At 35.2% G+C, this 25,967-nt stretch overlaps 1 protein-coding gene across 8 annotated transcripts in view; it reads right to left on the minus strand.

Moving 5' to 3' along the window:
* The window catches only part of Lrrc7 (leucine rich repeat containing 7), a 509,113-nt gene that overhangs the window by 297,218 nt on the left and 185,928 nt on the right, over window positions 1-25,967 (minus strand). For all 8 annotated transcript variants that reach the window (XM_074079777.1, XM_074079774.1, XM_074079778.1 and 5 more), the window contains one exon: window positions 20,565-20,767. In XM_074079777.1, the coding sequence (XP_073935878.1) occupies window positions 20,565-20,767 (203 nt within the window). The remainder of the gene's footprint in view (window positions 1-20,564; window positions 20,768-25,967) is intronic.

Consider the following 25,967-nt stretch of genomic DNA (forward strand, 5'->3'; position numbering starts at 1 on the left):
CCCACCACAGAAAGAATTAGATGTGAATTTTGAAAGCATAAAAGATTTTCCTGAAAAGTTTCATATAAAATCCTAAATATTCAACAAGAGGGTAGTGATGCCATTATGCTGGCACATGTGGATCCCACCAGGGAAAGGACTAATTGTCTGATGAGTTGGCATCACTGAATGGCTGTCTTTTTTTTTAGAAGATCTTGCTTTGAATCCCTTTTCCAATGTTCAGGCTATAGCATTTCCAAGTTTGCTTAAAAGCCATTTCAAAGAAATAATTATTTTCTGCACATTACAACTAAATGTTTTAAAATTCCTTAGTTTAATACAATTGTTAATAATTGTCTTTAGTTAAGATCCAACTCTGAAATAATAAAAATGATTTTATATTTGCATTATCCTCTCTTCCTCCCTTCTTCTCTTCTTTGCTTTTTTCTTCCTTCCTCCCTTTCTCCCTCCTTCCCTCCATCTCTCCTTTTCTTCATTTCTTCCTCTTTTCTTTACTTCCCATTTCCCTTCCTCTTAGATTGCTTGTGTTAGTTGCACACCCCTTGACATCTTACTCAGTGACAGGCTCAGTGACAAGGCTCAAAGATGGATAATAAATAATCCCTTTCTTCAATTATACTGCTGATTAATATTGATAAATATAAAAAAAAATCCCTCAATTGGTTGTAATTAAATACTATGGCAGAGAGAGGAATTTGCAAAGTACATTTCACATTAAAAGAAAGTATATTTTCACATTAAAAGAATTGGAACACATTTGTATGCCTTTCAAATTATTCTACACTTCTCCTTCAAATTAATATTATACCCCTTAAATGTTCATAAGCAAGAAAGTAACTTACTTAGATTTTTGTTTTTGAGAAAAAACTGATACCTGTGACTAGAAGTGGCTGAATAAAAAACATCTAGATGAAGAATAATGAGTGGAAATTAAGGCACTGTAAGTAAGGACGAGGAGGAAGAACAATAAAGAGGAGAAAACATTAAAACTGGGTGCCAGTAGTATGTAAGCAGTCAAAAAAGGGAAGGTTATGTAGTCAAGAGAAATTTTAGTCTCTAGTAGTTAGTGGTGGTGTAGGATTGTGGTAGATGTCAGGCTGGACGAGTGCTAATAGCATCATGTAAGATTTAAACTGTAGGACAAGAGAAAAATTATAGCTCTTTCTAGTGCATTTTAGTGGTTCTGAATGTGCTACAGAGAAGAGCTTTTTTATTTCTTGTAGAAAGGTCACAACTACAGTAAATACTCAGGAATTTTATCCTAGAAAACAATAGATATCATTGCTGTTGTTTTAAAAATACATTGCTGTTATATTTTAAAACAATTTATACAAAGATGTTGTTGAATCATTTTCTCCTTTGTAACAGTAAGGTTATTTCAGTATTTATCATTGTCTTAGAAAAAAAAGAATGCATCTAATTTATTGGAATAATTGCTGTCAGTTTGAGTAAATAACACAGTGCCATACCTATTCTATTCAATTTAAACACTTAAATATAAATATTTTTAACATATAGCCATGATTATTTGATAGTAGCAAGCTAATAACATTCAGAAATAAAGAGAAAAAAGAAAAAGCTAAATAGAAATGCATCTTTTAATTGTTCTTAATTTTGGCCCATCTTCATTGTGTCTAGCCATTGGGGTAGATTTCAGAAATTTCTACTAAGCTTGAGAGAGGGGATATATGTGTGCACATTTGTGGGTGTGACTTTTCAGTTCTTTTATTACATTTTTAGTAAGTACAAGTTGATGAAATTTTTGGTTGATAAACGTTTAAGAAAATATTGACTGTTTATAAGAAGCAATCAATGTGGTATGTGAACTCTTGGGTTGAATGGTTTTTACATTAGACTTTCATACTAGCTGATTTTTATTTTTTTGTCTCTCTATGTCCTGGTCAGTTGTGGATAAATAAAGGCCCAACTCTCTTCTGACCAGTGTTGCCCAATACAGGGGAAGCTGGTTCATGTCATAGCTAGAGTCTCCTCTTTAAGGGTACTATTAATGAACAGATCATAAACTTTGGAATCAAATAGACCTGTATTTGAATTTTGACTCTATCTTTAGCTATGTTGTTGAACAAATTCCACTTTCTTAAAGGCTCAATTTGTAACTTAAAAACCCAATTAATTTATGTTATAGTCCCATCTTTCCCAATGCATTCTACTAAGTAGACTCACCTGACCACCTAGCAAAGCAGGATTAGTTGTGAGTCTACTTACTGCATTTTCATATAGTCTTATGTATATATTTCTGCAGTTCACTTCTAGAAAATCCTATTATCATTCAACAAATATGTAGCGAAAACACAGCTTTAGACCAAACATTGTGCTAGTTCCTGTTGAAACAAAAATAGAGCTGATGCAGACACATGGTAGAGTTATTGTTCTTCACCCTTGTTTTCCTGGAATAGGACAGAGACCAAGTAAATAGTTGTTGTAAACACAACTGTAGAATTGTGCACATGGTCATATGGAAGTACAGAGAAGAGTTAGGTAATTGGGCCAGTGAGTGAAAAATGAAGGCTGTGGGAGATGACAGTGAAATGAGTTGCAGAGTGGCATACCCCACAAAGGAAATGCATGAACCTAGAGACAAGAAGTTTTGTGTTTCAGAAGCACTCCTAACCCAGAGATTGCACGAGTAGCTCTAGCTACTCAATGGAGCCTCATCTTAGAGTCCATGCCAAGGTGCATAGTTTTTTCATAAAGGTAGAGAAGAGATAGAGGATTGCCTTAACTTAAATTGTGAACTGGTCATATTTACAATGGAAATGTCACTGTTGACTATGTGTATAATAGAATGGGAGGGGCTGGTTTAAGAGTTACCAAGATGAAGACTGTTCCATTAGCCAATAGAGGTAGGCCAAGAGGTAGTGTGGCCCTGAAAAAGGCTTCCATCATAGGGTGCAGAGGAGTGATTAAACAAATATTTAGGTGGAAAAATTGATAAGACTTGGTTGGTTGACTTCATCTGGAAGTCAAGTTAGTAAGAAGAGTAAAGGATTGCAGGGTCCTGGTAATGGGACTGAATGGCTTGTTACTGAGATGGAGAAAATAGGATAGGACCCAGGTTTTGGGGTAGGGAGAGGATTAATTTTGTTGATTATGAATATTCAACTAAATTCAGAAAGTATGGCCAAATTTTAATATTGCAAGATATAGCTGAGCTGGCCTAACAGATCTGTGAGTCTTCAGTGTATAGCAGAGAATATGAGAACAGATCCCCTCTTCTCTTCTGAAGCTGTATTACAGAAACTGCAAGTAAAACTGTATTGCCTGTGCTAGCGTATTACTTAACTCTCCTTTCTCTTCCTTATTCCATTTGACAATGTCACCACTCCCTCCTTGAGACTCTCTGGACTCTTGGTTTCTGTGACTTTGCTCTTCTAAACAGAGTGCTGACTATAAGGGTACCCCACACTCTGGCCCTGTAATTCTCAGTCCTACTCTGTATCTTGGAGGGTTAGGATTTCTGTGCAGGCTGGTGGCAGTTCATTGCTAACATGGCAGAAACAGCCATTATTTATGTTAATGAGTAAATTCATGTGGTGGCCATATTTTACAAGCATTTATGTAGCCAATTCTTAATTATTTAGGGCAAAAAGAATGAACCTTTTTTCATATTAAAGATCACTGACATATAGAAAAGACTCTTAAGGGCATGAGAATGAAATTCAACATAATTAACCTTTATTGCCATCTTAAAAAAGGGAGACAAACCTTTAATTAACACACACACACACACACACACACACACACACACACACACACACACCCCTCCAAATGAAAAATCAGTAGTAAGGCTACATTGCTACCAGGAAAGCAAGAAGTAGTAAAGTAGTTCTAAAGAAAAAGATAGAACCTTGGTGTTTCCTCTAAATCTTTGGTCAAGACTTAACTCAGTTAGTGCTCTTTGACGTTCATTATGGAAATAACAAATTGCCTTATTACATAGAAATTGTAAATATATCAGAGATCTATGAAAAGTTAATTTACACATAAATTTTTCAAGAATAAATATCTGTAAATGATTTTTCTTGCTCTATATCAATGTTAATTAAAAAAAAACAAAGATAAATTCCTTTAAGGAATGTGGAGGCATCATTTTTCAAATTTATAGAAAAAATTCAACTCTTCTGTGTTCTTTATTATATTGTAGCTAAAAACAATCACTGTCATTTGTTGAAAGCTTACATTTTGCCCCAGATTCACATTTCAAAGATACTCCATTATTTAATCTGTAGTAGTGAAACCTTGCCACAGGTCAGTAGATGACAAAAATGAAAGGCAGGCAAAATAATTTTGCAAGGTAGGTGCTCTCACCCCATTTTGCACAGGAGAACCCAAGCTGAGAACTTTTTTCTGGCTGGGATTCGAATTGAGAACTGTTGAACTTTAGTTCTTTCCATCACACCAGACATTTCACTTCCAACCTTTCTTTGTCTCTGCAAATCGAGGCTTTTTTTTTTGAATTATGACCTTTGAAGTTAAATAATACTAGCTAGCAGGCAGTATGTATGAGCCTACATTATTCATATCCTTTCCTTCTTTTCTTTCCTATAATTTCTCAGCAACTAAAAACACTCTTTCTCTCTGAAGTCTATTCCAGGGTCTGGTAAACTTTTCTGCCATGTACCTCTGACAACAGAATAGAATGAATAGGATTATTTTTATCTTTACAATTCAGATGAATTCTGCATTTGAGTCAGGACATTCATGTTTCTCTCTTAGATATCTTTTAATTGTCGTTGGAGAAAGATATAGCATGTGTGTACTATAGTGGATCTTGACTCATGACCTTATATAACTGTGCTACTTGTTGGAAGCAAGTGATCACATGGTGATTTTTACATATAACTAGAAGTCAGTCCAATGACCACAACTGTTCTCTAATAATTGTATCTTCCAATAAAAGACAAGAATGGCCTGACTCACTGGGACTCTTTGGTCAGGAATGGGATCTTAAAGTAGTTCTAAATTAGAGAGGGCATTCAACTAAGATGGTGATTTGGATTCACTTCTAAAATGAAATCAACCTTTTCGGAATTGAAAGAAGATTATTTCTCTCAAGTCTAATTGTCAAGTCACATCCTGAGGACCGAGTCAAAAAGCACATTATACGCATATATGGAAATGTCACAATAAAACCCCTGTACAACTATTATATACCAATACAAATGTCAAAAAATGGGTGGGGTGGCTCAAGTGATAAGGCGCCTGCCTAGTACATAAGCATGAGGCCCTGAGTTCAAACCCCAGTACCACAAAAAAAGTTAAAAAATGAGTAACATTAAAATATTCAATAATCAGGTAACAATGATAAGAACAATGGTAAGAAATATTGAAAGGATGGTAGCAACTGACACACTTTGATGAGGCTATATTTTTCCTTTTATATGTCATTTGGTTTGTGCAAGCAATGGTTTATAGTTTACTTGATTATTGGATATTACTTTTATCTCTATATCTTAGGAATAATTTTCTGAAGGTCCACATTTTATTCTAGAGAAACCCATGCTTGTGCCCTGTGTGGATTGCTCCAGTCTGGAAAGATAACTCTATCTGTGTGATGCACACCTGGCTTCCACACACATTCCTCTATTATTCCCCGGAACTTGGCTCTAGTTTTCTGGATCTTGAGTCACTTGTGCCCCATTTTGCTCCTTCCCCCAATAGCAAGATATCAAACAGATAACCAAATCCATAAATTTTGCATCCTGAAATTCTCTAGAATTTGTGTCCTTTGTTCCATCTTTGAGGTCAACATTAGTTCTCACAGATTCCTATGGGATTTGTGTATCTGGTCTTCCTTACTTTCAACTTACCTATTTTTATTTTTACTTATTTATTTATTTTGCAGTTCTGGGGTTTGAACATAGGGTTTTGTGCTTGCTAGGCAGGCATTCTACTGCTTGAAACATGCTTCCAGTCTTTTTTGCTCTGGTTATTTGGAAATGGGAGTCTCACTTTTTTCCAAGGCCAGTTTAAACCATGATCTACCTACTTATGTTTCCTACCATCACTGGGATGACAGGCATGCACAATCATACCAGCTTTTTTCCACTGAAATAAGATCTTGCAATCTTCCTGATCTCAGCTCCCAAGTAGTTAGGATTACAGGAGTGAGCTTCCAGCACCTGTCAGGAATTACCTTTTGTAATCTCTTCTTATTACTGCCAGGACTACCTTTCTAAAATACATATTCAATTTTACTGCTACCCAGATAAACCTTGAAATGAATTTTCACGGATTTCAGGATAAAATCACCCTATCTTAACATCTAAGATCTTTATAATCTCTCCAGCCTCCATTCTTCTATTCTCAATTTTGCTCTATACATTTAAATAGTACTGGACTTTTGGTTCTTTAAATATGTCTTACTCACATCCTGGAAATATTGCTCATCCCTTTTCTGGTGAACAGCTACTTATCTTTAAGTATTATTTGGAATAGCATTCCTTAGGAAGGATGCTCTGTTGAGTAGTTTCAAAACACCATTGCCTCCCGGCCCATCATAACAGAAAACATACTTGACTGCAATACTTGTTCAATGTCTGCCTTTCATGCTATAAAGCCCATAAAGTCTATTGAATCACTCTTTTCCCAGTGACCTGACACACAGAAGACATTTAATTTTGTTAATGACTAAATTAATGAATGTCCATATTTGATTGAAATTTGATATTCTATAGGAGCTAGCCAGGTACATTCAATGTGTGAGGCAGCATAAATGGGATCTGTTGCAAACTAGATATGCTCCATGTATAGGGTCCAGTCACTGCTCAGCTCCACTAAAATTGCTAACAATTGGAAATGTTGATCTCATCATTTCTTTAGCATTTTTAAAAGATAAGTTATAAATCTGGAGTCTTGTGAAATCTAACATTTTATAAATTGGCTACTGAATCATTTATAATGATATCAGCAGGTCTAACAAGACCTTGTTTTTTATTTCTCATCTCTGGATAAAATATTTGCATTTCCAGTCCTTACACAGTGAGGCTCATACCTAGATCTCTTACTGTTTTTTGTAATGTTCATGAAAATGTTGGGCTAATATCTCATATTTTTCATCTAAAATAGAATTCATGTTTCTCTCCAAACAGCCTGTTTCACTATTTAATAGTGAATAGGACTAGTTACACTGTCCTAGTTTTCTAGAATGAAAATCCAATCCCTGATCCATCTTCTTGTTCATCTACATGTCTAGTCAAATGCTAAATTCTAGAAGGCCTTCCTCAGGATGGTAAAATGAAAATGCAGAATTTGGAATAACACAAACTTAAATTCATATTTCAACAACTGTACCATTCTTGGTAATTCTTCAACTTCATCATGCTTCAGTGAACTTTTGTTTTTTTATGTACTTGATTTTTAAATGAGGATAACAGCCAGGCACCAATGGCTCACACCTGAAATCCTAGCTACTCAGGAAACAGAGATCAGGAGGACCTCTGTTCAAAGCCATCTGGGTAAATAGTTTGTGAGTCCCTATCTTGAAAATACCCAAGACAAAGAAGGGCTGGTGGAGTGGCTCAAGTGGAACAGAGTCTGTCTAGCAAGTCTAAGGCCCTGAGTTCAAACCCCAGTTCTGCCAAAAATAAATAAATAAAATGAGGTAAAAATCTATTGGTCAGGGTTGTTCTGAGAACAAAAAAGCTACTGAAGTGCATATCATTCAGTAGATAACCAAAAAATATTTATTACATTTCCTGCCTCACCCTGTTTATGAAGCTCTTTCACCTGTCTTCTTTTTGGTTTCTCCTGTTAACATGCTGATCCAGGCATGTAAACCCATAGACTATGGGGAACTTACTTCTGTGTCTGTTTCTCAATGCTCCCCTCATGTCAAGAAGGAACTTTAAAAGATATAGCTAATAAATACAGCTAAGATCCTCAATTCCTTCCATAAGTGAAAGTTCCTTATAAGCCAATACTGCAATATTGTCATTTCCCATCCTTTCAGCTCACTGAATTTCAGCATTTCTTTCTTCACATCGAGAAGCTCACCATTTGAACCAAATTTCATTGCCATAATATTCCTCAAGTCTGGTCAATCATTATCCTCTGAACCCATATTTTCTTCTTTCTCTCTTTTATTACAAACAATGGAGTTTAACTGTCTCTCTCAAAGGTAATCCCTTTACATTTTCAGGAAAGCCTATGTCCTTTTGCATTGAGCATATAGTTGTTATAATTATTCCATCATTTTCCTGTATTTAGTCTCTTCCTCTTCTCATTTATTCTTATGTGTGCATATGTGTACTTTTATGTCATTGATCTTAAAAAACGAAACAATTAAGTGTCATGACCTCAAATTCTTCTCTAGCCTGCCTCATTTTTCTTCTTTCACTGCAAGACCTCTTAAGAGATATGACTATGTTCACCATTGTCTCTTCAATACACTATAATTACATCTTCACCTTTCTATTCCTGTGAAGATTGCCAAAGACTTCCATACCAGCAAATGCAATGTTCCCTCCTCTGTCATCTTCATACCTTGGTCAAGCTCTCAGTTTATATGCCCACTTTTTCAATCACTTTCAATTTTTTCTTGGCTTCCATGACAACACATGCTTTCCCTCTACATCCTCAACAACACTTCTTGTTTTCCGCCTTAGGCATTCTTTCTAAATTTTCTTTCACATCTTATCTTCTCTCTCCCAAATCCATTGCATTAACAAAGTCTGTTCACTTTACTGCAAAACAGAATCTGAAACACTTCTCTTTTCTCATCATTTCTGTTGGAGTCCATCAACCTCTCACTGAAATACTTGAAATGGCCTCTAATCTCTTTTCTTCTACTCTTGAATGATCATAATGTATTCCTACATCAACTAGAGTGGTATTTTAAAAATATGAATAATTTCATATTGTTGTTTTTCTTAAAAGTCCTTCAATGTCACTAAGAATAAAATCTTAAAATACTACCTATCTTATCTGAACTTACCATGACCTCAGCCCACCATCTCCTCCATTGACCTCTGCTATTGCCTTTTTCCACCCTTCCCCTCACTCATCACACACTTACCTTATTTCAGTTCCCTGAGTATGCCACCCTCATTCCTATTTAGAGTGCCCTCTCTGACTAGAATGTCTATTCGCAGATCTTGCAAGGGTGACCCCTCCCTGTCATTCAGAGCACAACATAAACGGTTACTCCTTAAAGACACATTTACTGTCCTTTCAACCTAAAGAAATGTCTCAGAAAAAAACCTGGTTTATTTTCATCTTCACATTTGCCAACACTTTATTTCTAAGTTATTTAATTATATTCTTCTTTTGCAGCAAAGTAGATTTTGTGAGAATAGAAACATGGTCTTGCTCAGTAATGTATCACCAATTATTGCTTAACTAGTACTCAAGAAATGTTTGGTGAGTGAACAAACAAATCAATTGATATTTTACCTAAAATGTAGAGGTTTTTATACCATTCCAAAAAGTAGCCATAAAAATCAGCAAATGGGTGGTTTATAATCAAATTTCAGTGTGATTTGCTATTTAGGTATAGTTTAGAAATAAGTGAAGGAATTGTAAATCTTCTGTTGAAAGATGCCTGGAGTACCACAGAGGTGCCAGTTATTAATTGACACAAATGATTAAGAATTACTGATGCTATACATTTTTAAGCAGTAGAACATTTTAAGCAAAAATGGGAATCTGAGTAAGAAAAAATTATCTATCTTTTTCCACATAAGAACTATGTTTTTGGTAATCATCTCACTCTTCCATAGAATGCTAGAGTCTACCTACTGAACTTATTTACTGAAAAAAAAAAAACTCCTGTTCATTCAAATGCCAAAATAATTGGAATAAAAGAACAGAATTGGAGAATGGTGCTCAAGGCAAAATTAAGCAAAGTAAAATCTTGATGCATATATATGAGACATTTTATTCTGGATATGGTTTATATATTCAGAAAAATTCTATATTTTTGGCACTGGAAAACAGAATAATGTACTCTAGATATCTGTGAAGGAGTGAGGAAGTTTAATTAAAGGTATTTTTCACCTTTATTTAAAGCCAGGGTTTAAAGGAGTTTTCCCATAGATCTATGCAGAGTTATGCATATAGAATATCAAAGCTATGGACAACTGTGTGTTTATGGAAGACAAACACTTAAAAGAATTATTGTCAACATGAAATTATAAAATGAGGCAACTTTATAGAACAAGTAGCAATTTTTTATGTTTTGCATTTGCAAATTTAGGTCATCTTTAATCTAGAGCAAACCATTTGACATTTCTGAATCATGACAATTGTTTAATTAGCAGCTGTAATGATACAAGTAGTTTCTTTCACCTCGTGAAGATTCTTTTTAGTAGGAGGAAAAATAAAATAATCAATGATCATTTGAGTTTTGATTAACTACAGTCCCAACTATGAATTAGCATCTCAAAATCTGTCATCTTAAAATCTTCCTTCTGTGTTTTCTTTGATTGCATTAGACCCCTCACAAAATATGCAAGTGACTTTGATGTCAAATAATTTTATTTAAAGTTATAACAAGTCAGGTGCAGTTGGGAGGTGGAAATCACAGGTCAAGGACAGCCAGGACAAAAAGTTTCCAGACCCCATCCCAACCAATGGCTGGGTGCAGCGGTGCATTCCTGTCAACCCAATTACTCAGAGAAGCACAAATAGGAGGACTGTGGTCCTGGCTAGACCTGGCATAAAGTGAATCCTATCTCAAAAAATAACCAATGCAAAACAGACTGGTGGAGTGGCTCAAGTAGCAGAGTGCCTGTCTAGCAAGGGCAAGGGGCTGAGTTTAACCACCAGGATTGCCAAGACATAAAAAGGTATAACAAAACATGGCTTTAGACTACTAAGTCTAAAGAAAAGAAGAATCAATAAAATTGAAGATATGTGATATAGAATATTGGAGGATACTTTTTTTCTTGTCTGCAACTATTTCCCTTATTCCATTAGAACTATGACCTTCTTGTTACAGCTTTCCTCATCAGGTACTATTTGGGGATGCAGCTGGAATTTGAATCTTGAATAAATGTTGGGGTTTCATGTCCTCACAAGAGTAATAATGTATGGCCCACATTGTCACTGTGATGCCAATCTTATGCAGCAATCTAGAACTCTCTTAACACCTCCCCCTTTTCCATGAGAAGTACCTTAAGCTTCTCTTAATTTTATGAGTGAATAAATGTTCAACTTTACCTACACTGGCTAGTTGTTTTTTGTGGCATAGAGTAAACACACCTAACTGACACAACTGCACATCCATCTTAAACAGTAAATTTGCAACCATTTAACTAATTACTTTGTTATTGTTGTGCAGTAGTAGACATTATTTTAAAGAGGCAAATAAACCTCACTAAACAAATCTTTCATTTTAAAAATAATTTCTCTTAAGAGTTACATATTACTTTGATGTTTTTAAAGTGATTTCATATTCTCAGCAAGCTTGGTCCTTACCACAATCTTAGGAGAGGACAAGAAAAATTCTGTTTGCATTTATTGTATATGAAGAAGCTAAAGCTCCTTGGAGTTAACCTGCTTGGAGCCCCATGACTAATTACTGGCAGAACTCTGTCAAGTCTAGGTCCTTTCTTACCAGACTTCTGTGCATCATAGTCGAGCACTTCTATGATAATACCTGGTAACCATAGACACTACTCTGGTTATCAGAGCACTTCCTTCTGTTTGTATAACTCCTGTCTATTTAAAAAGAACCTCAAGGGGCTGGAAATGTAACTCAGTAATAGAGCATTTGTTCTGGGCTGGATCTCCAGGATGTGCGCGCGCGTGCACACAAACACACACACACACACACACACACACACATCAAAAAAGAAAAGGTCACACTAATGAATCACAGAGCATTAAGTTTGGAAAGAAAGACTGACTTTGGAAGAACTGACTCCACCTCCATCTCTGTACACATAAAAGCATTCCTAAGACATTCCTCCTTTTATTGAAGAAAATATTACATGGCAATTCTAATTTATATGGACAAAGTACTTAGTGTTTGAGAGTTTGAGAGGAAGAAGAAATGGAAAGTGTCCTCTATTATTTAGTGGTTATGGGGATGTCACAAAAATTATACCATTTTAGCTGAACCCTCAGAATCAATATCAGAAGTTTTTTGAATATTAAATGAATTTTATTTTCTGTGTTCTGTGTGTCCAGATCTTCTCCAATCTTCTCCTTCCTTCCTTAACTCTGACCACCATCAAAGTTTTATTCTTTATAAAAGGATGACAGCATATCGGAAAGAACTGTTTATGCTGCTGATTTATAGCAATGATAAAGCATTTAGGGAAAGCAGTTAAAAATCATATTTTACTAGATGTTGATAAATTAAATCTAAAGTTTTGTTAGGAGTGAAAATGTGATGGAGATGGTGGGTGTTGTTATTTTTAAGATGATGTTTGAGCAGAGACTAAAGTGAAGGAACAGGAACAGTGCCATGGGGCAGAGCAAACCTGGCAGAGGAAAGACCAAGGGCAAATTCTCTGAGAAATCTTATTTATTTACATACAAGACACGCCCAAGCAGCCCATTGGCTGGTCATTAACTGGAGCTTACAGACTGGCTGCTGGCATGATTCATGTGCACTTTTGTTATTCATTTATTTTCCTGAAGCGGCAGTAAGGATTTCTGCTATTTCCTAGGACTGTGGTTGGAGCCCACACCATGATAAAATTTTCACACCTGAAACATCCCTTATGGTCTATATTGGATGACCAATGCTTCAGCTACTGACAATATTCCGTATCATGCAATATTTTTTAAAATTTTGCTTTCATTTTTGCCACATTCCTTTATGAAATTAAATTTAAATAATTGCTTGATTGAAATAAAATACTGGAGTCAACTGAATACAGAAGCTGGACTTCATGTACACTATTGATTATAATACCCCAAACTGATAGATGTGTATTAGGACAACAATTACACAGATGAGTTATGAAAAATAAAAGTTGGTAACAGTTTTTCTGCATTTCAAATAAGTGTTATATTGTGTTTTTAAACATCGTATGTGGTACATCTACGTAAATGATTATCATATATCCTGCAACATGGACGAACCTTAAAAACCTGATGCTCAGTGAAGAAGCCAGTCATGAAAGATCCCATGCTGCATGATTCTGTTTATATGAAAAGACTAGACTAGGCAAATCAAGGGATAAGTAAGTGCCAGGGACTGAAGGAAGAAGAGAGTATGGGATGACTGTTAATGAGTACGGAGCTTTTGGGGGGTAGGATGATGACATTGTTCTAGAATTAGTGATGATGGCTGTGCAATTCTGTGAATATAATTAAATCATCAAATTACACACTTAGTAAAGAGGAATTTGATGTTATGCAAATTGTATTTTGATAAAACTTCTATTTAAAAAGAGAAAGTGTAAGCTTAGCCCCTAACTTCTCTTGTGAAAAGAATAGCATTGATTCTATTTATTTTTCTACCTTTGACAGCTGAAGTAATTTTTGTGATAAAATAATAAAAATCATATGTGAGAATTTTAAAAAAATCTACTTAGCAAAAGAAAGAGAGTGCTAATTCCTACATTTTTGGGGGTAGGGGAGGTTGGAATGGAGATGACTGGGATCTACTAATCTCTATCATGGTGAGACAAAATCCACCTTAACTGATGTTGTGTTTTGGATATAAAGTGTCAAAGGCTTATGTGTTAAAGGCTTGGTCCACAGCTGTTGGTGCACTTTTGAGGTGACTGGATCATAAGGGTTCTGACCTCATCAAGGGTTAATCTATTAATGTGTTCATACTGAATGAGTGATTTGGCAGTGCGGCCTGGTTGGAGGAAGGAGATCACTGAAAGGCATATCTGTTTTGTTCCAGTCTCCCCTCCCTTTCTCTCTTTCTCTCTCCGAAATGCCATGACGTATGCAACTTTGTGCCACTGTGCCCTCTGCCATTGTATTTCTGCCTTGCCACAGACCGAAATACAATGGAGCCAGTCACTCGTGGACTGAAGCTTCTGAAACTATGAGCCCAAATAAATCTTTTTTTTTTTTTTTTTTTTTTTTGGTAGTACTGGGGTTTGAACTCAGGGTGAGCTACTGCATCAGCCCTTTTATTGTGTTGGGTAATTTTGAGATAGGGTCTCACAAAATATTTGCCTGAGACTGACTTCAAACTATAATCATCCTGATCCCTGCCTCCTGAGTAGGTATGATTACAGCCATGAACCACTGGTGCCCAGCTACTTTTCAGGTGTTTTGTCACAGTGAGGAAAAAGTAACAAACACAAATGGATGCAAAATGTACTTCCAGAAAATGGTCAAATTTAAGAATACATATTCTCCAACATACGTTTCCTTGGTTTTTCTGATAATTATTCTCAAATGTATGTATGATTTTCCCATATCTCACCAGTTTGTGTCCCCTCTGAGTGTTTTATGGCACTCTGATTGGAAGCTAGAACCTCTGCTCCCTGATACAGAAAATAGTAAACTTGAATTCTCAAGCGAAATGATCAAGATCTTAAATCTCCAATGTCTAGGTAGACTGGAAAAATCCAGAATTATCTTCAAAAGTGCTACATGTTAAGTTATTACCTCCTTTTCTTCTGTTCATTAGAGCACATCGATTTTTGTAAGCTATAGAAACCTAGATTAAAATCAATTGACATGTTACATCTCTCTCATTGATGTATTCTTGGCTTCATGACCATAAAAAACTAGCCCAGTTTTGTCTCTATGCACAAAGTTGCCATACTGCTGAGGGAAACATAAATAACTTGTAGGCAAATCCCAGTGGTGAGTCTGTACTATTGCCTATTTTAAAGTTCACTGTTTGTTTCTCTACAATTTTCTCTCCCTTTATCTCTAAGGTCATTTTTTTGACCTATGGTTTTAACTCTCACTTCTAGGAGGATGATACTTAAATACCCATCTTCAACTTTTATCTCTTCTGAGTACCACTACATTTTGTTCATTGCTTTGTTGGGTATTTTCACTTGGATAAATCTTTTTATTTGACAAATAAAAATAGAAAATGTCCAGTGGAAAGTAATCGTGATGGTTAAGGGTCTAGAAAGCATGTCCTTGAAAAATGGTAAAAGAAACTCAAACACTTGTCTTAGACAAAAGAACTCTTAGGCAAAGTCACAAATCCCTTTAATGCATTTGAAGAATCAAGACAGTAGTTCTGTATGCATATTTCCTCTTCCAAGATAGGCATGCTTAAACTAATCTTTTCCATCAACCTAAGTTCCTAGCCAAGTGTTGGGTGGAGAGATAGATGGATGAGGGGAGCATCATTGACATATGGCAGAACTTTCTAAAAACTAGAATGTTCCAGTTACAAAATGTCCTGTCTCTTAACTTAATGATTTTTTCCACTAAAAGAAATATTCATAAAAAGGAAACATTTCTACATTGAGTGGATAACTGAACCAGTTTTAGCTATTGGTTCCTGAAGATCAGTGGCCCCTGATAATACTCATAGAACACAAAGCAAAACTGTTCAGTTATCCACCGAAATTTTGATTTGTTGCTGGAGTATAACTTCTCATCTCCTGACTAATAATTTTTGGTGATGGTTTGGTTGTTTTTTAACATGCCAAGGGAAATCAATTAACTTTTTCAGTCTTGATTTACTTATTAGTAATAATTGAGGACTAAATTAAATAATCTCTGAGGGTACATTTCCTTAAAAATGATATAATATATTGATTTTGATGTGATATTAGGATGTGTTAGGATTAACTGTTTAGGGTAAAATACCTATTACCTATTTTGAGTAATGTATTATTTTCATAAGAGCTGTCTTTGGAGATTTTGGGTAGATGCCACATTTTTTGTTGGATAGTCAGTACCAAGAGATAGTCAACTCTCTTGAGATATAAAATTTTACTTTTGTTTGACTCAGGGTAATTAACATGGGTCTCTTATTTCAAATGTGATAGGAGAATAATAAATATCAGTTTTTTAATGTTTTCCTATCAAGTCATTCTACAAGCATTATCTCAGGGAGCAATAACCTTCCCCTTCCTTCTTTTCTTCCTTTCCTTTTTCATTCTCCTTCCTTTTTCCCTCCCTTCTTCCTTCCCCCTTTTTCTTCTTTCTCCCTCTCTCTCTGTCTCTCTCTCCCCTCTATCTCTTCCTGTCCTCCCCAGAGATGGTGTTATTATCCCAATTTTGCTACTGAAGAAACGGAAACTTGTAGAAAATAAAATACCTTCCCAGGTTAGGACCTAATCCCAGGCTTGCCTGGGTCCAAAACTTAAGCTTCTGATCTCTAAAATATTTTTGGATCAGATTATAAAGTTTTAAATGGGGAAAACATTGAAAGTATGATGCTTCAAATGTAGATCAGTTCTTTGAAAAAATTTTTTTGGCAGTACTAGGGTTTGAACTAAAGGTTTCATGCTTTGCTAGGCAGGAGCTCTACTACTTGAGCCACACCTTTGATCCTAAACATGGTCAAATTAACTTTTCCAAGTTCACTCCCATATATTATAATCTTAGTCATGTATTAGCTTTCCAAAATTATTTGTAGTCTCTTTTTTAGAGTTCTTCAGTGTTGAGAAGTTTCTCTGTAGTTTTTCACTTTATTATTTTATTTAAGTTGATCTCATAATTTATGTATGATATATGGCCATTACAATCTATTACTCTGTCTATAATTTTAAGTTCTTAATTCAGAATAATAAGCATAGAAGTTTAAATTATAAACTGTGTGCATATCTGTTACTCTGAGAGAGGCATGTCATTTTGCGTTTTTACTTTTTTACTATAGAAAATTGAGCAACCTACATTGACCTATTCCTAATTAAAATATTTCATATTCTTTCATGTCTATTTTTGCATCTTCTCTGACATACTCTTGATATGTCTTTGGTAATGCCATTAACCTTGACTTTTTGTTCTGTACCTGTTGTATAACATCATCTTTTGGAGATTCATGACCAATTAGAATACTCTATATAAAATATCAGAAAGCAAAGAATAATATTTATAAAATATAATTTTTATCATAATATAATATTTAAAACAGCCATTATTATAATGCATGGCTATATTTGTGCATTATTACAGAATTAGGAAATTAACAACCAATTGCATTATCATATAATTTAAAAAAAATAATTTTCTATTTTATTACTCAACAAATCTGAAATCACAATGTCAACAATATCAGAGGAACACTTAACAAGGTAGTAGACAAAACAATACCCTTTGTTTGAGGATTTAAATTCTCAAACAGTTAATAGTTTGTCTATAAATCTTTAAAAATGTTATATACAGTCATTGATTAAGAGCAACTTTTCCTTCTTTTATTTATTTATTTATTTATTTATTTTTATTCATATGTGCATACAATGTTTGGGTCATTTTTGCCCCCTCCCCCCACCCCCTCACTTACCACCCACCCCACCCCTTCTTCTCCCCCCCACCCCCTCGATACCCTGCAGAAACTATTTTGCCCTTATTTCTAATTTTGTTGAAGAGAGAGTATAAGCAATAATAGGAAGGAACAAGGGTTTTTGCTAGTTGAGATTAGGATAGCTATACAAGGCATTGACTCACATTGATTTCCTATACCTGTGTGTTATCTTCTAGGTTAATTCTTCTTGATCTAACCTTTTCTATAGTTCCTGGTCCCCTTCTCCTATTGGCCTCAGTTGCTTTTAAGGTATCTGCTTTAGTTTCTCTGCGTTGAGGGCAAAAAATGCTATCTAGTTTTTTAGGTGTCTTACCTATCTTCACATCTCCCTTGTGTGCTCTCGCTTTTATCTTGTGATCAAAATCCAATCCCCTTGTTGTGTTTGCCCTTGATCTAATGTCTGCATATGAGAGAGAACATATGATTTTTGGTCTTTTTGGCCAGGCTGACCTCACTCAGAATGATGTTCTCCAATTCCATCCATTTACCAGTGAATGATAACATTTCGTTCTTCTTCATGGCTGCATAAAATTCCATTGTGCATAGCTACCACATTTTCTTGATCCATTTGTCAGTGGTGGGGCATCTTGGCTGTTTCCATAACTTGGCTATTGTGAATAGTGCTGCAATAAACATGGATGTGCAGGTGCCTCTGGAGTAACCTGTGTCACAGTCTTTTGGGTATATCCCCAAGAGTGGTATTGCTGGATCAAATGGTAGATCAATGTTTAGCTTTTTAAGTAGCCTCCAAATTTTTTCCAGAGTGGTTGTACCAGTTTACATTCCCACCAACAGTGTAAGAGGGTTCCTTTTTCCCCGCATCCTCGCCAACACCTGTTGGTGGTGGTGTTGCTAATGATGGCTATTCTAACAGGGGGGGAGGTGGAATCTTAGTGTGGTTTTAATTTGCATTTCCTTTATTGCTAGAGATGGTGAGCATTTTTTCATGTGTTTTTTGGCCATTTGAATTTCTTCTTTTGAGAAAGTTCTGTTTAGTTCACTTGCCCATTTCTTTATTGGTTCATTAATCTTGGGAGAATTTAGTTTTTTAAGTTCCCTATATATTCTGGTTATCAGTCCTTTGTCTGATGTGTAGCTGGCAAATATTTTCTCCCACTCTGTGGGTGTTCTCTTCAGTTTAGAGACCATTTCTTTTGTTGAGCAGAAGCTTTTTAGTTTTATGAAGTCCCATTTATCTATGCTATCTCTTAGTTGCTGTGCTGCTGGGGTTTCACTGGGAAAATTCTTACCTATACCTACTAACTCCAGAGTATTTCCTACTCTTTCCTGTACCAACTTTAGAGTTTGTGGTCTGATATTTAGATTCTTGATCCATTTTGAGTTAATATTAGTATAGGGTGATATACATGGATCTAGTTTCAGTTTTTTGCAGACTGCTAACCAGTGCAACTTTTCCTTCTAAAACAATAATCATCATTGCTATGCCAATGTGGGTAAACACAATTTTCTTACAATAATAGTTTGTTCTGTAATGCACACTTTCTTTTTTTGTGATAGTGGGATTTAACTCAGGGCCTATACCTTGACCACTCTGCCTGCCCTTTTTCATGGTTTTTTTTTTTTTTTTTTTTTTGAGATAGGGTCTCTGGAACTATTTGTCCTGGCTAGCTTCAAACCCAAGATCCTCCTGATCTCTGCCTCCTGAGTAGCTAGATTACAGCACCTGGCTGTAATCTGTGTCAACAATATATTTATGGTAAAATTAAGGCCAATGAGATCTAAGGACAAGTTAGCAAAGGAATTAATAATGCTTTCCTGTCCTCTTCAGAAAGTTTTTAAAAACCAGATGTTTCTCTCTTTGGATACTGAGGGAGTGAATGCTAGTATTGTTGCAACCATTCTGTCACCATGAAAAGTCAGTCTCAGAAGAAAAATGATCCCATACAAAATGAATAGAAACAAATTAATTCTGGATCCTGTGCTGAGAAGAACCTTCACTTAAGTGAGCAAATGAAGTCTACTTTTTTTTTCCTTTGGTGGTGGTACTAGGGTTTGAATTCAGAGCTTCATACTTTCTAGGCAGATGTTCGACCACTTCAGCCACCCCACCAGCAAGCTAATTACTAATTTATTGTTTTAACTAACCAAACAGACAAAATGTCTTTAGATTTTTCTTTCGGAACTACTTAAGATCCCAGTGAGTTATGTGACATTCAAGACTCTACTGTGCTATCATCTGATTACTACATTAAACTAAGCAATGCTATGGGACCTTAAGACCCGCCATAGTCTGCATCTTCCCTATTCTCCCCACACATTGTCAGCACTCACCCCCCACCCACAGGTCCAGATTCTTCACAATGTTGTTCCCCTCCCACATACATACCATGTTAATTTTTGCATCTGTTTTGGTTTGCCAAGCCTTTCCTTCACCTTCCAAGAACTGAAACTCTTCTCTAGACATAAGTTCTAGCAAAGTCTTTGACTCTTTGGTTCTGATGATACATTACTGAGCACTTGTCTCTAATGCTTCAGTTTTTCTCTGTAATTAGGTTGTTAGAACTTCAAGAGCAAGGAAAGGGATTTATTCCTCTTACAACCCTGTTAAAGCCTCAAGTACTATGTAGCAGAACCCATATTAAACAAGTACTTGCTTAATTAGTTAATCATGTGTTTACTATTTGTCTTATAAGATCTGTCTCATTTAGAAAAAGAGTTTAAGAAAAGACTCATTGGCTTAGGGTTACCACATGTACCAAATAAAAATACAGGATTCTTAGTTAAAGGTGAATAGAGTACAAATAACTGTACACATGTATGTAAGTAGAAAATGAGACCTGTTGAATTATTCCAGGAATGGGGGAAGCAGGCATAAAAGAGAATGATGGATGAGGTGAATTCAACTATGATATATTTGGTATATTGTAAGAACATCTGTAACCACAATGTACCCCCAACACGACCATAAAAAATAGATAGATAAATACATAAATAAGTAGCAAGGCATAATGCATAAATCAATTTTGTGGAGTTAAGTTTGTCATTAACATATTACATTGAATTATAAATGGAGTAGTATTAAAATGCAATGAGAATAGCAGGAGAAGTTAGGTCAATTCCAGTGATTTGTCAATTACCCAGATAGAAGGCCATCATTTAGCATCTCCGAAAATTACAAAATACTCATTTACAGTGTATGTTTTAGGTTGTCAAAAATTACCTTGGGTAGCTCTTCAATTTGATTGGCATCTAGATAAAGTTCCTCCAGTGTCCGCTCAAAGTTAAAGACCTCCTTTGGCACCTGCTGAAGGCTGCAGTGGGAGTAATCTAACACAGAGATGATTTCTTCTTCACCTCGGAAACATCGGCACGGCACCAGACGGCCGATGATTTTCCGTTTGGTGGTCATCTCCAGGCACTGCACTAGAGAGAAACAAAATAAAAAAATATAGATGCTTAATTGACTGCCTTCCAAAGGCATTCTTGCAAATCTTTAGTGCTTAGAAATGTAATATTAGTCTATATTTGATGATTGCATAATGCTGTACAGTTTACACAGGACATGCACATGCATTGTACGATTGAAACTTTCAACAGCCTTACAAGATCTGCAAGATAGGTTTTACTTTAATTTGGCAAATAAAAACAATGGGCTCTGAGGCTTCCCATCATCATGCAGCTTTGATGGCAGATTGGATCAGAATATAATCCTGAAGCACTTCAAAGCTGTTGTTTTGCTTATAATCTCACTTGAAGCATGGATCAATAATGTTTTTTAATATTATAAAAATTAAAGTGTAAAAAGGCAACTTCCAGAATTTTTTGTGAGAGACATTTCTCCCATTTCTGCAAAAATATTCAAATTTTATCCCAACAGTTTATGATGTTCTCTTCAACTCACAAATTAGTTCCATCAGTGAACAGATATTTACTGCATAACTCAATGTTCTGGGCACTGATATAGACAGTGTATATAGTGATGACTAGGAACAGTCTCTGTCTCCATGAAGTGTACATTGTTCTGGAGATAGCAACAGATTAGATCTGGACTGGTTATTCACTTTGGAATGGTAGTCTATCTTTATGAATCCTATGATTTGGGTGGAAGAAAACAGAAAACAACCTATAATCATGGTAGAAATGTATGTGATGTCCTGAATATATCTTTTCCTATTCTTCTAGGTAAAAAGAACCACATTTTATGAAATCTTACAGACTTATATCATGGCACCTTCAACAGTACAATTTATCTACTGTTTTTCATGTCATTTTCTCCTGCATTATAAACTCTTGAGGGCCAGCAGCGTGTTCTGTTTGTCTTTGTATTTGTCTTGATATCTAACATATAGTAGTTATTTATTAACAACTGTAGAATGAGAAAATGAATGTATGAATGAATGAAATCATACACTGAGACTTTCCTCCTGATCACTCACTATGAACTACTGGTAATTTACTTGAGAAACTTCTCATTTTAAGTGAAAAGTCATTATCTCTGTGAATGTGTCCCCAGGAAGAATGAATACATTGCTTTCTAATTGTGTGTGGTATTTCCGATGTATTAGGCAAATTCTTTAAGGAGATCTTGACTTAGTTATTCCTAAATTCATGGTGCCTACTACAGTTTGCCAACTATAGAAACAATATTGAATGAACATTAATTTTAAATATATGTATAACTTTTTGTTTTTACTTAGAATATAAATTTGTGTTGAAATAGATTAGGAGTATTTTATTTAAAACAATAATACAGCATTTTTAAAAAAGTTGCTTAAAAGCTGTTGGATTTTCAGCCCAAATGCATTTTATTTCCCCCTTAACTTTTGAAGTTAATGAAAGGATGTTATGAGGACAGGTAAGTAAGTTCTTTGGTTATTTATACCTGATAATGTGTCGAAGATCAACTACAAATATTAGAAACATGACTTTTTTTCTCCATTGCCCCACTCTAACTTCCACCTTTATCATTGCTGGAAGTTATATGATTTTGTAACTATTGGTTTACCTGAACTTACAAAATTCCTGATCGTGGCAGTGATGCCGTCATGTCTCTACCGAGGGTCTACCACATGATAAGCATCTCATAAATGCCTTTAGTAAATATGCAATATGTGTTAGGCACTTAGCAAATGTGTGTTGAGGTTTTTGCAGGTGTAAAAGTAAGTGATGATAGCGTAGTTTATGGTGACAGCAGTGAGAATGAAGAGAAGTAATGAACTCAGAAGAAGATTAAGGAGCCAAATCCATAGATTTGATCACATAATAAATGGGAGGTGGACAGGGGGACTGTAAGGGAGAAAGAAATGTCTTGAAATATTCCCAGGCTTTTCATTTGAGAAAGCAGTACCCACATCGACCTTCCAGGAGTGATGCCATAGAGCTGACCCAAGATATATCTGTTATCTGTCTCTATGACTCAGAGATGAGTGATTAATCAATTACTCATGCTTTTTGCTGTCCAAAGTCTCTCACTCATCCTTTTGTGTTGGACCATATGGCTATTTCTTTTGATCTATTTGTTGTTGTCACTGAACTTTTTTTTTTATTAAAAACAAAGTGGAAAAAGAGAATACTCAGGTCTGCAACTGAACCACTTGGCCAGGGTCCTTTGAATGTTTGAAATTTAATTCACTTAGGACTATTTTCTTTTTTCATGAACTCAAATACAAGCTCTTGTAGTTATCTTCTCTTTTTCTTCTCTATTCTCTACAATGTGCTGAATTATTCCCTAGTCCTAATTTCTTTCTCTTCTATTCCCTCTGAACTTTAGAGTGTGACTTACATCATCATCATCTTCTTTCCTGAGACTCAATCCTTTCACTGGATGCTCCCCTTCCATCTTCATTAACTAACTAAAACTTGGCTCTTCCTGAGGTTCTCATTTATCTTACAGCTTAAAAAATGGAGCATGTTGACTTTCTCACATGGCATGCTGATTAATCCTCTTCTGAGTTAAGAGAACTGATTTTTCTTCCCCCATTCCTTTAAAAACTACTACTCCTCTTTCATCCTGTAAAACTCATGTTTCATTGATGGTTCTATTACTCAGTGGTAACATCTTTCTCTTCTTTTTCATACCACTCATTTACCAGTCTCTATAAAAATCACCTTTTCATTGTTTGATTACTTTGGTGTCTGGTTCATAAGCTCTCTCAATCATGGCTCCATCCACTCTTGATTTATAAAATAACTTTCAAACTTTTAGGAGCTCTACCCCCATAAATTCCTACATAACTTGATTGTAGTACTATGTTTTGATTTCTGAGTTATAAGTTTCTAGTATATAACAAGGTGAGAGAGAGGATGTTGTTTTTCTTCTAATAAATCCTCACATACTTCTAACCAACCAAAGTACATGCATAATTATTGTGTGCTAAATTAGTAGTATCTATTTAATTATGACTGTGTATCAGTGTAATTAGATCTTTTTGTTTCCTTGAAATTAAAAATTGTCTTTTTATTGTTATTTTTGCTAGATTTTCTATGCACCTAATCAGTTTCAGACTCTCCTTCTGATGTGGTCAAACATGTGTCATCTGCTCCCCCCTCCAAATTCTTTGAGAACCCTGCATCTTTCTGCTCCAGCCTGGCTGGAATGATTCCTTTTCCAGACCCACATATATATAGCTTACTACAAGAATTTCTCTTCACTATCACCCTGTGAATTTTGCACTTCTGTCTTGTGTTATATATCTTTCATTTTCTGGATTCCATGCCTTTTTCTTCCAAGATTTATTCTTTCATTTGGACAGAATATAACATCCATTTACTTGCTGAGAAAGGATTTATAGCAGGTACCATTTTTGAGAACTTGCATGTCTGAAAATAGCTTTACTTTATCCCCATATAATTGAAAGTTCATCTGGGTATGGACTTCTGGGTCAGAAACACTTTTTCTTTATAAACTTGAAAGCACTTTCTATTTATATGATTTTCTAGTTTGTAAACTCAGTTATATTCCTGTTCAAGATCCTCTTTCACACCCAACTTCTGCTCCAATGGAAATTGTTAGAATTTTATTTTATCCTCAATCCTTAAAATTCATGGCAATGTGGTTTGGTGTGTATGTTTTAATTTGTTGTACTTGAGGGGCTCTTTCACTCTGGAAGCACTTCTCTTGCAATTCTTTGAAATTTTGTCATTATCTAATGGATAATTTCCTCCTTTAAAAAATTTTCTCTTTCCTACAATTCCTAATTAGCTGCCTATAAGAACTATTTCCTATATTTATTTTGTAATTCAGTCATTTATTGTAATTTCCATGTCATTGTGGTTTGATTCCATTTTCCGGTAAATATTCTCAAATTTATTTTCTAAATATATGTAGTGAATTATCTTTAATTTGAAAGCATAATTTTGCTTCTTAAATTTACATATTTTTTCCTGAATATTCTTTTTACATATATCCTATTTGTGTTTTAGGATGTCATGTTATTTCATTTCTTTCAAAAGATATTAACAATAGATTCCTTTGTCTTTTTCTTCCTGCTTCCTGTATCGTTTCTGTGTTATATTTTCTTTTTGACCCTTTTAATGATCATCTCTCAACATAGAGGCTGTCCATGAATATCTGGTGATCCATGGCTGTGCTCCATTATTGAGGAGTGAATCTCTGAAAAGCTAATTGGAATCTTTGTGTGTTTTAACAGCCTTCATTGATCTGGCAGCAAGCCACAGAATGTTCTACAGAAGAATATTCTGGTCTCTAGAGCTATGCTATTTTGTATATAAGATTTTCAATCAATTTTCATATTTGCAGCACTGACTTTCTTCAGTTCCTTGCATGGGGCTTGGCATCTCCAATATTCTAAGGAAATCTGTGAGGCAAATCAATTCATATCCCTTTGTGGGTACTTTATAATGTAGTTAATCACATAGCTTGCAATGTGGATACATTTAACCTACATCTTCTTTCCCTGTCTTTTGAAAAATATGTTGAAGTCTCTTATCTGCTGATGTCTTTTCTGCTTTCTCTATCCTTGAAAGGAAGTATATATTTTTTAAACTGCTTTTAGTTTATTGAGGGTCTTGGTTATAAGAACAGATAACTCAGGGAAGTGTAAGAGTAGCTTCCATGATTAAAGGAAGGTTTCTCTTAATCCCTTTCATTCTTTTAACCCCTCCTTAGTCCACATAGTAGCAAGTAGTTCTGAGCACAGACTTAAACTTCTTTTGAAAATACTCTTGTCTTTTGACTCCCCTGACTCACACCCTTTTGGCATTAATCTTTTCACATAGGCTTCTCCCTTTCAATCTTTAAGAAGCTGTCTTTTTCTCTATAGACACTGATATTTATAGTGTTAGTTTTCCCTTGGCCTATTGCCCTTCTAATTGTTTGCTATTTTCTTTTACAATCCTGTTCACCTTTCTAGTTCCCACTTCATTTAACATAAGTTAAGTGATAAATGGACGGATATAAAATTTTTTGTGCCTAACTCAGATTTATTTCCCTCATCACTTCCACTTTATGTTTAAAGGGTACAGCAAGGCAATGCTATCATGTGATGCTCTTGAGAGTAGAGGAGTCCATCATTAGCTTGGACTCTGGAACTAACTGATTGGCAGTGTGACGCTGAGAACATTATTTTACCGCTATCAGTTTGCCCATCTGCAAAATAATACA

Source organism: Castor canadensis, chromosome 7 (assembly GCF_047511655.1).
Source record: "Castor canadensis chromosome 7, mCasCan1.hap1v2, whole genome shotgun sequence".
Taxonomy (NCBI): domain Eukaryota; kingdom Metazoa; phylum Chordata; class Mammalia; order Rodentia; family Castoridae; genus Castor; species Castor canadensis.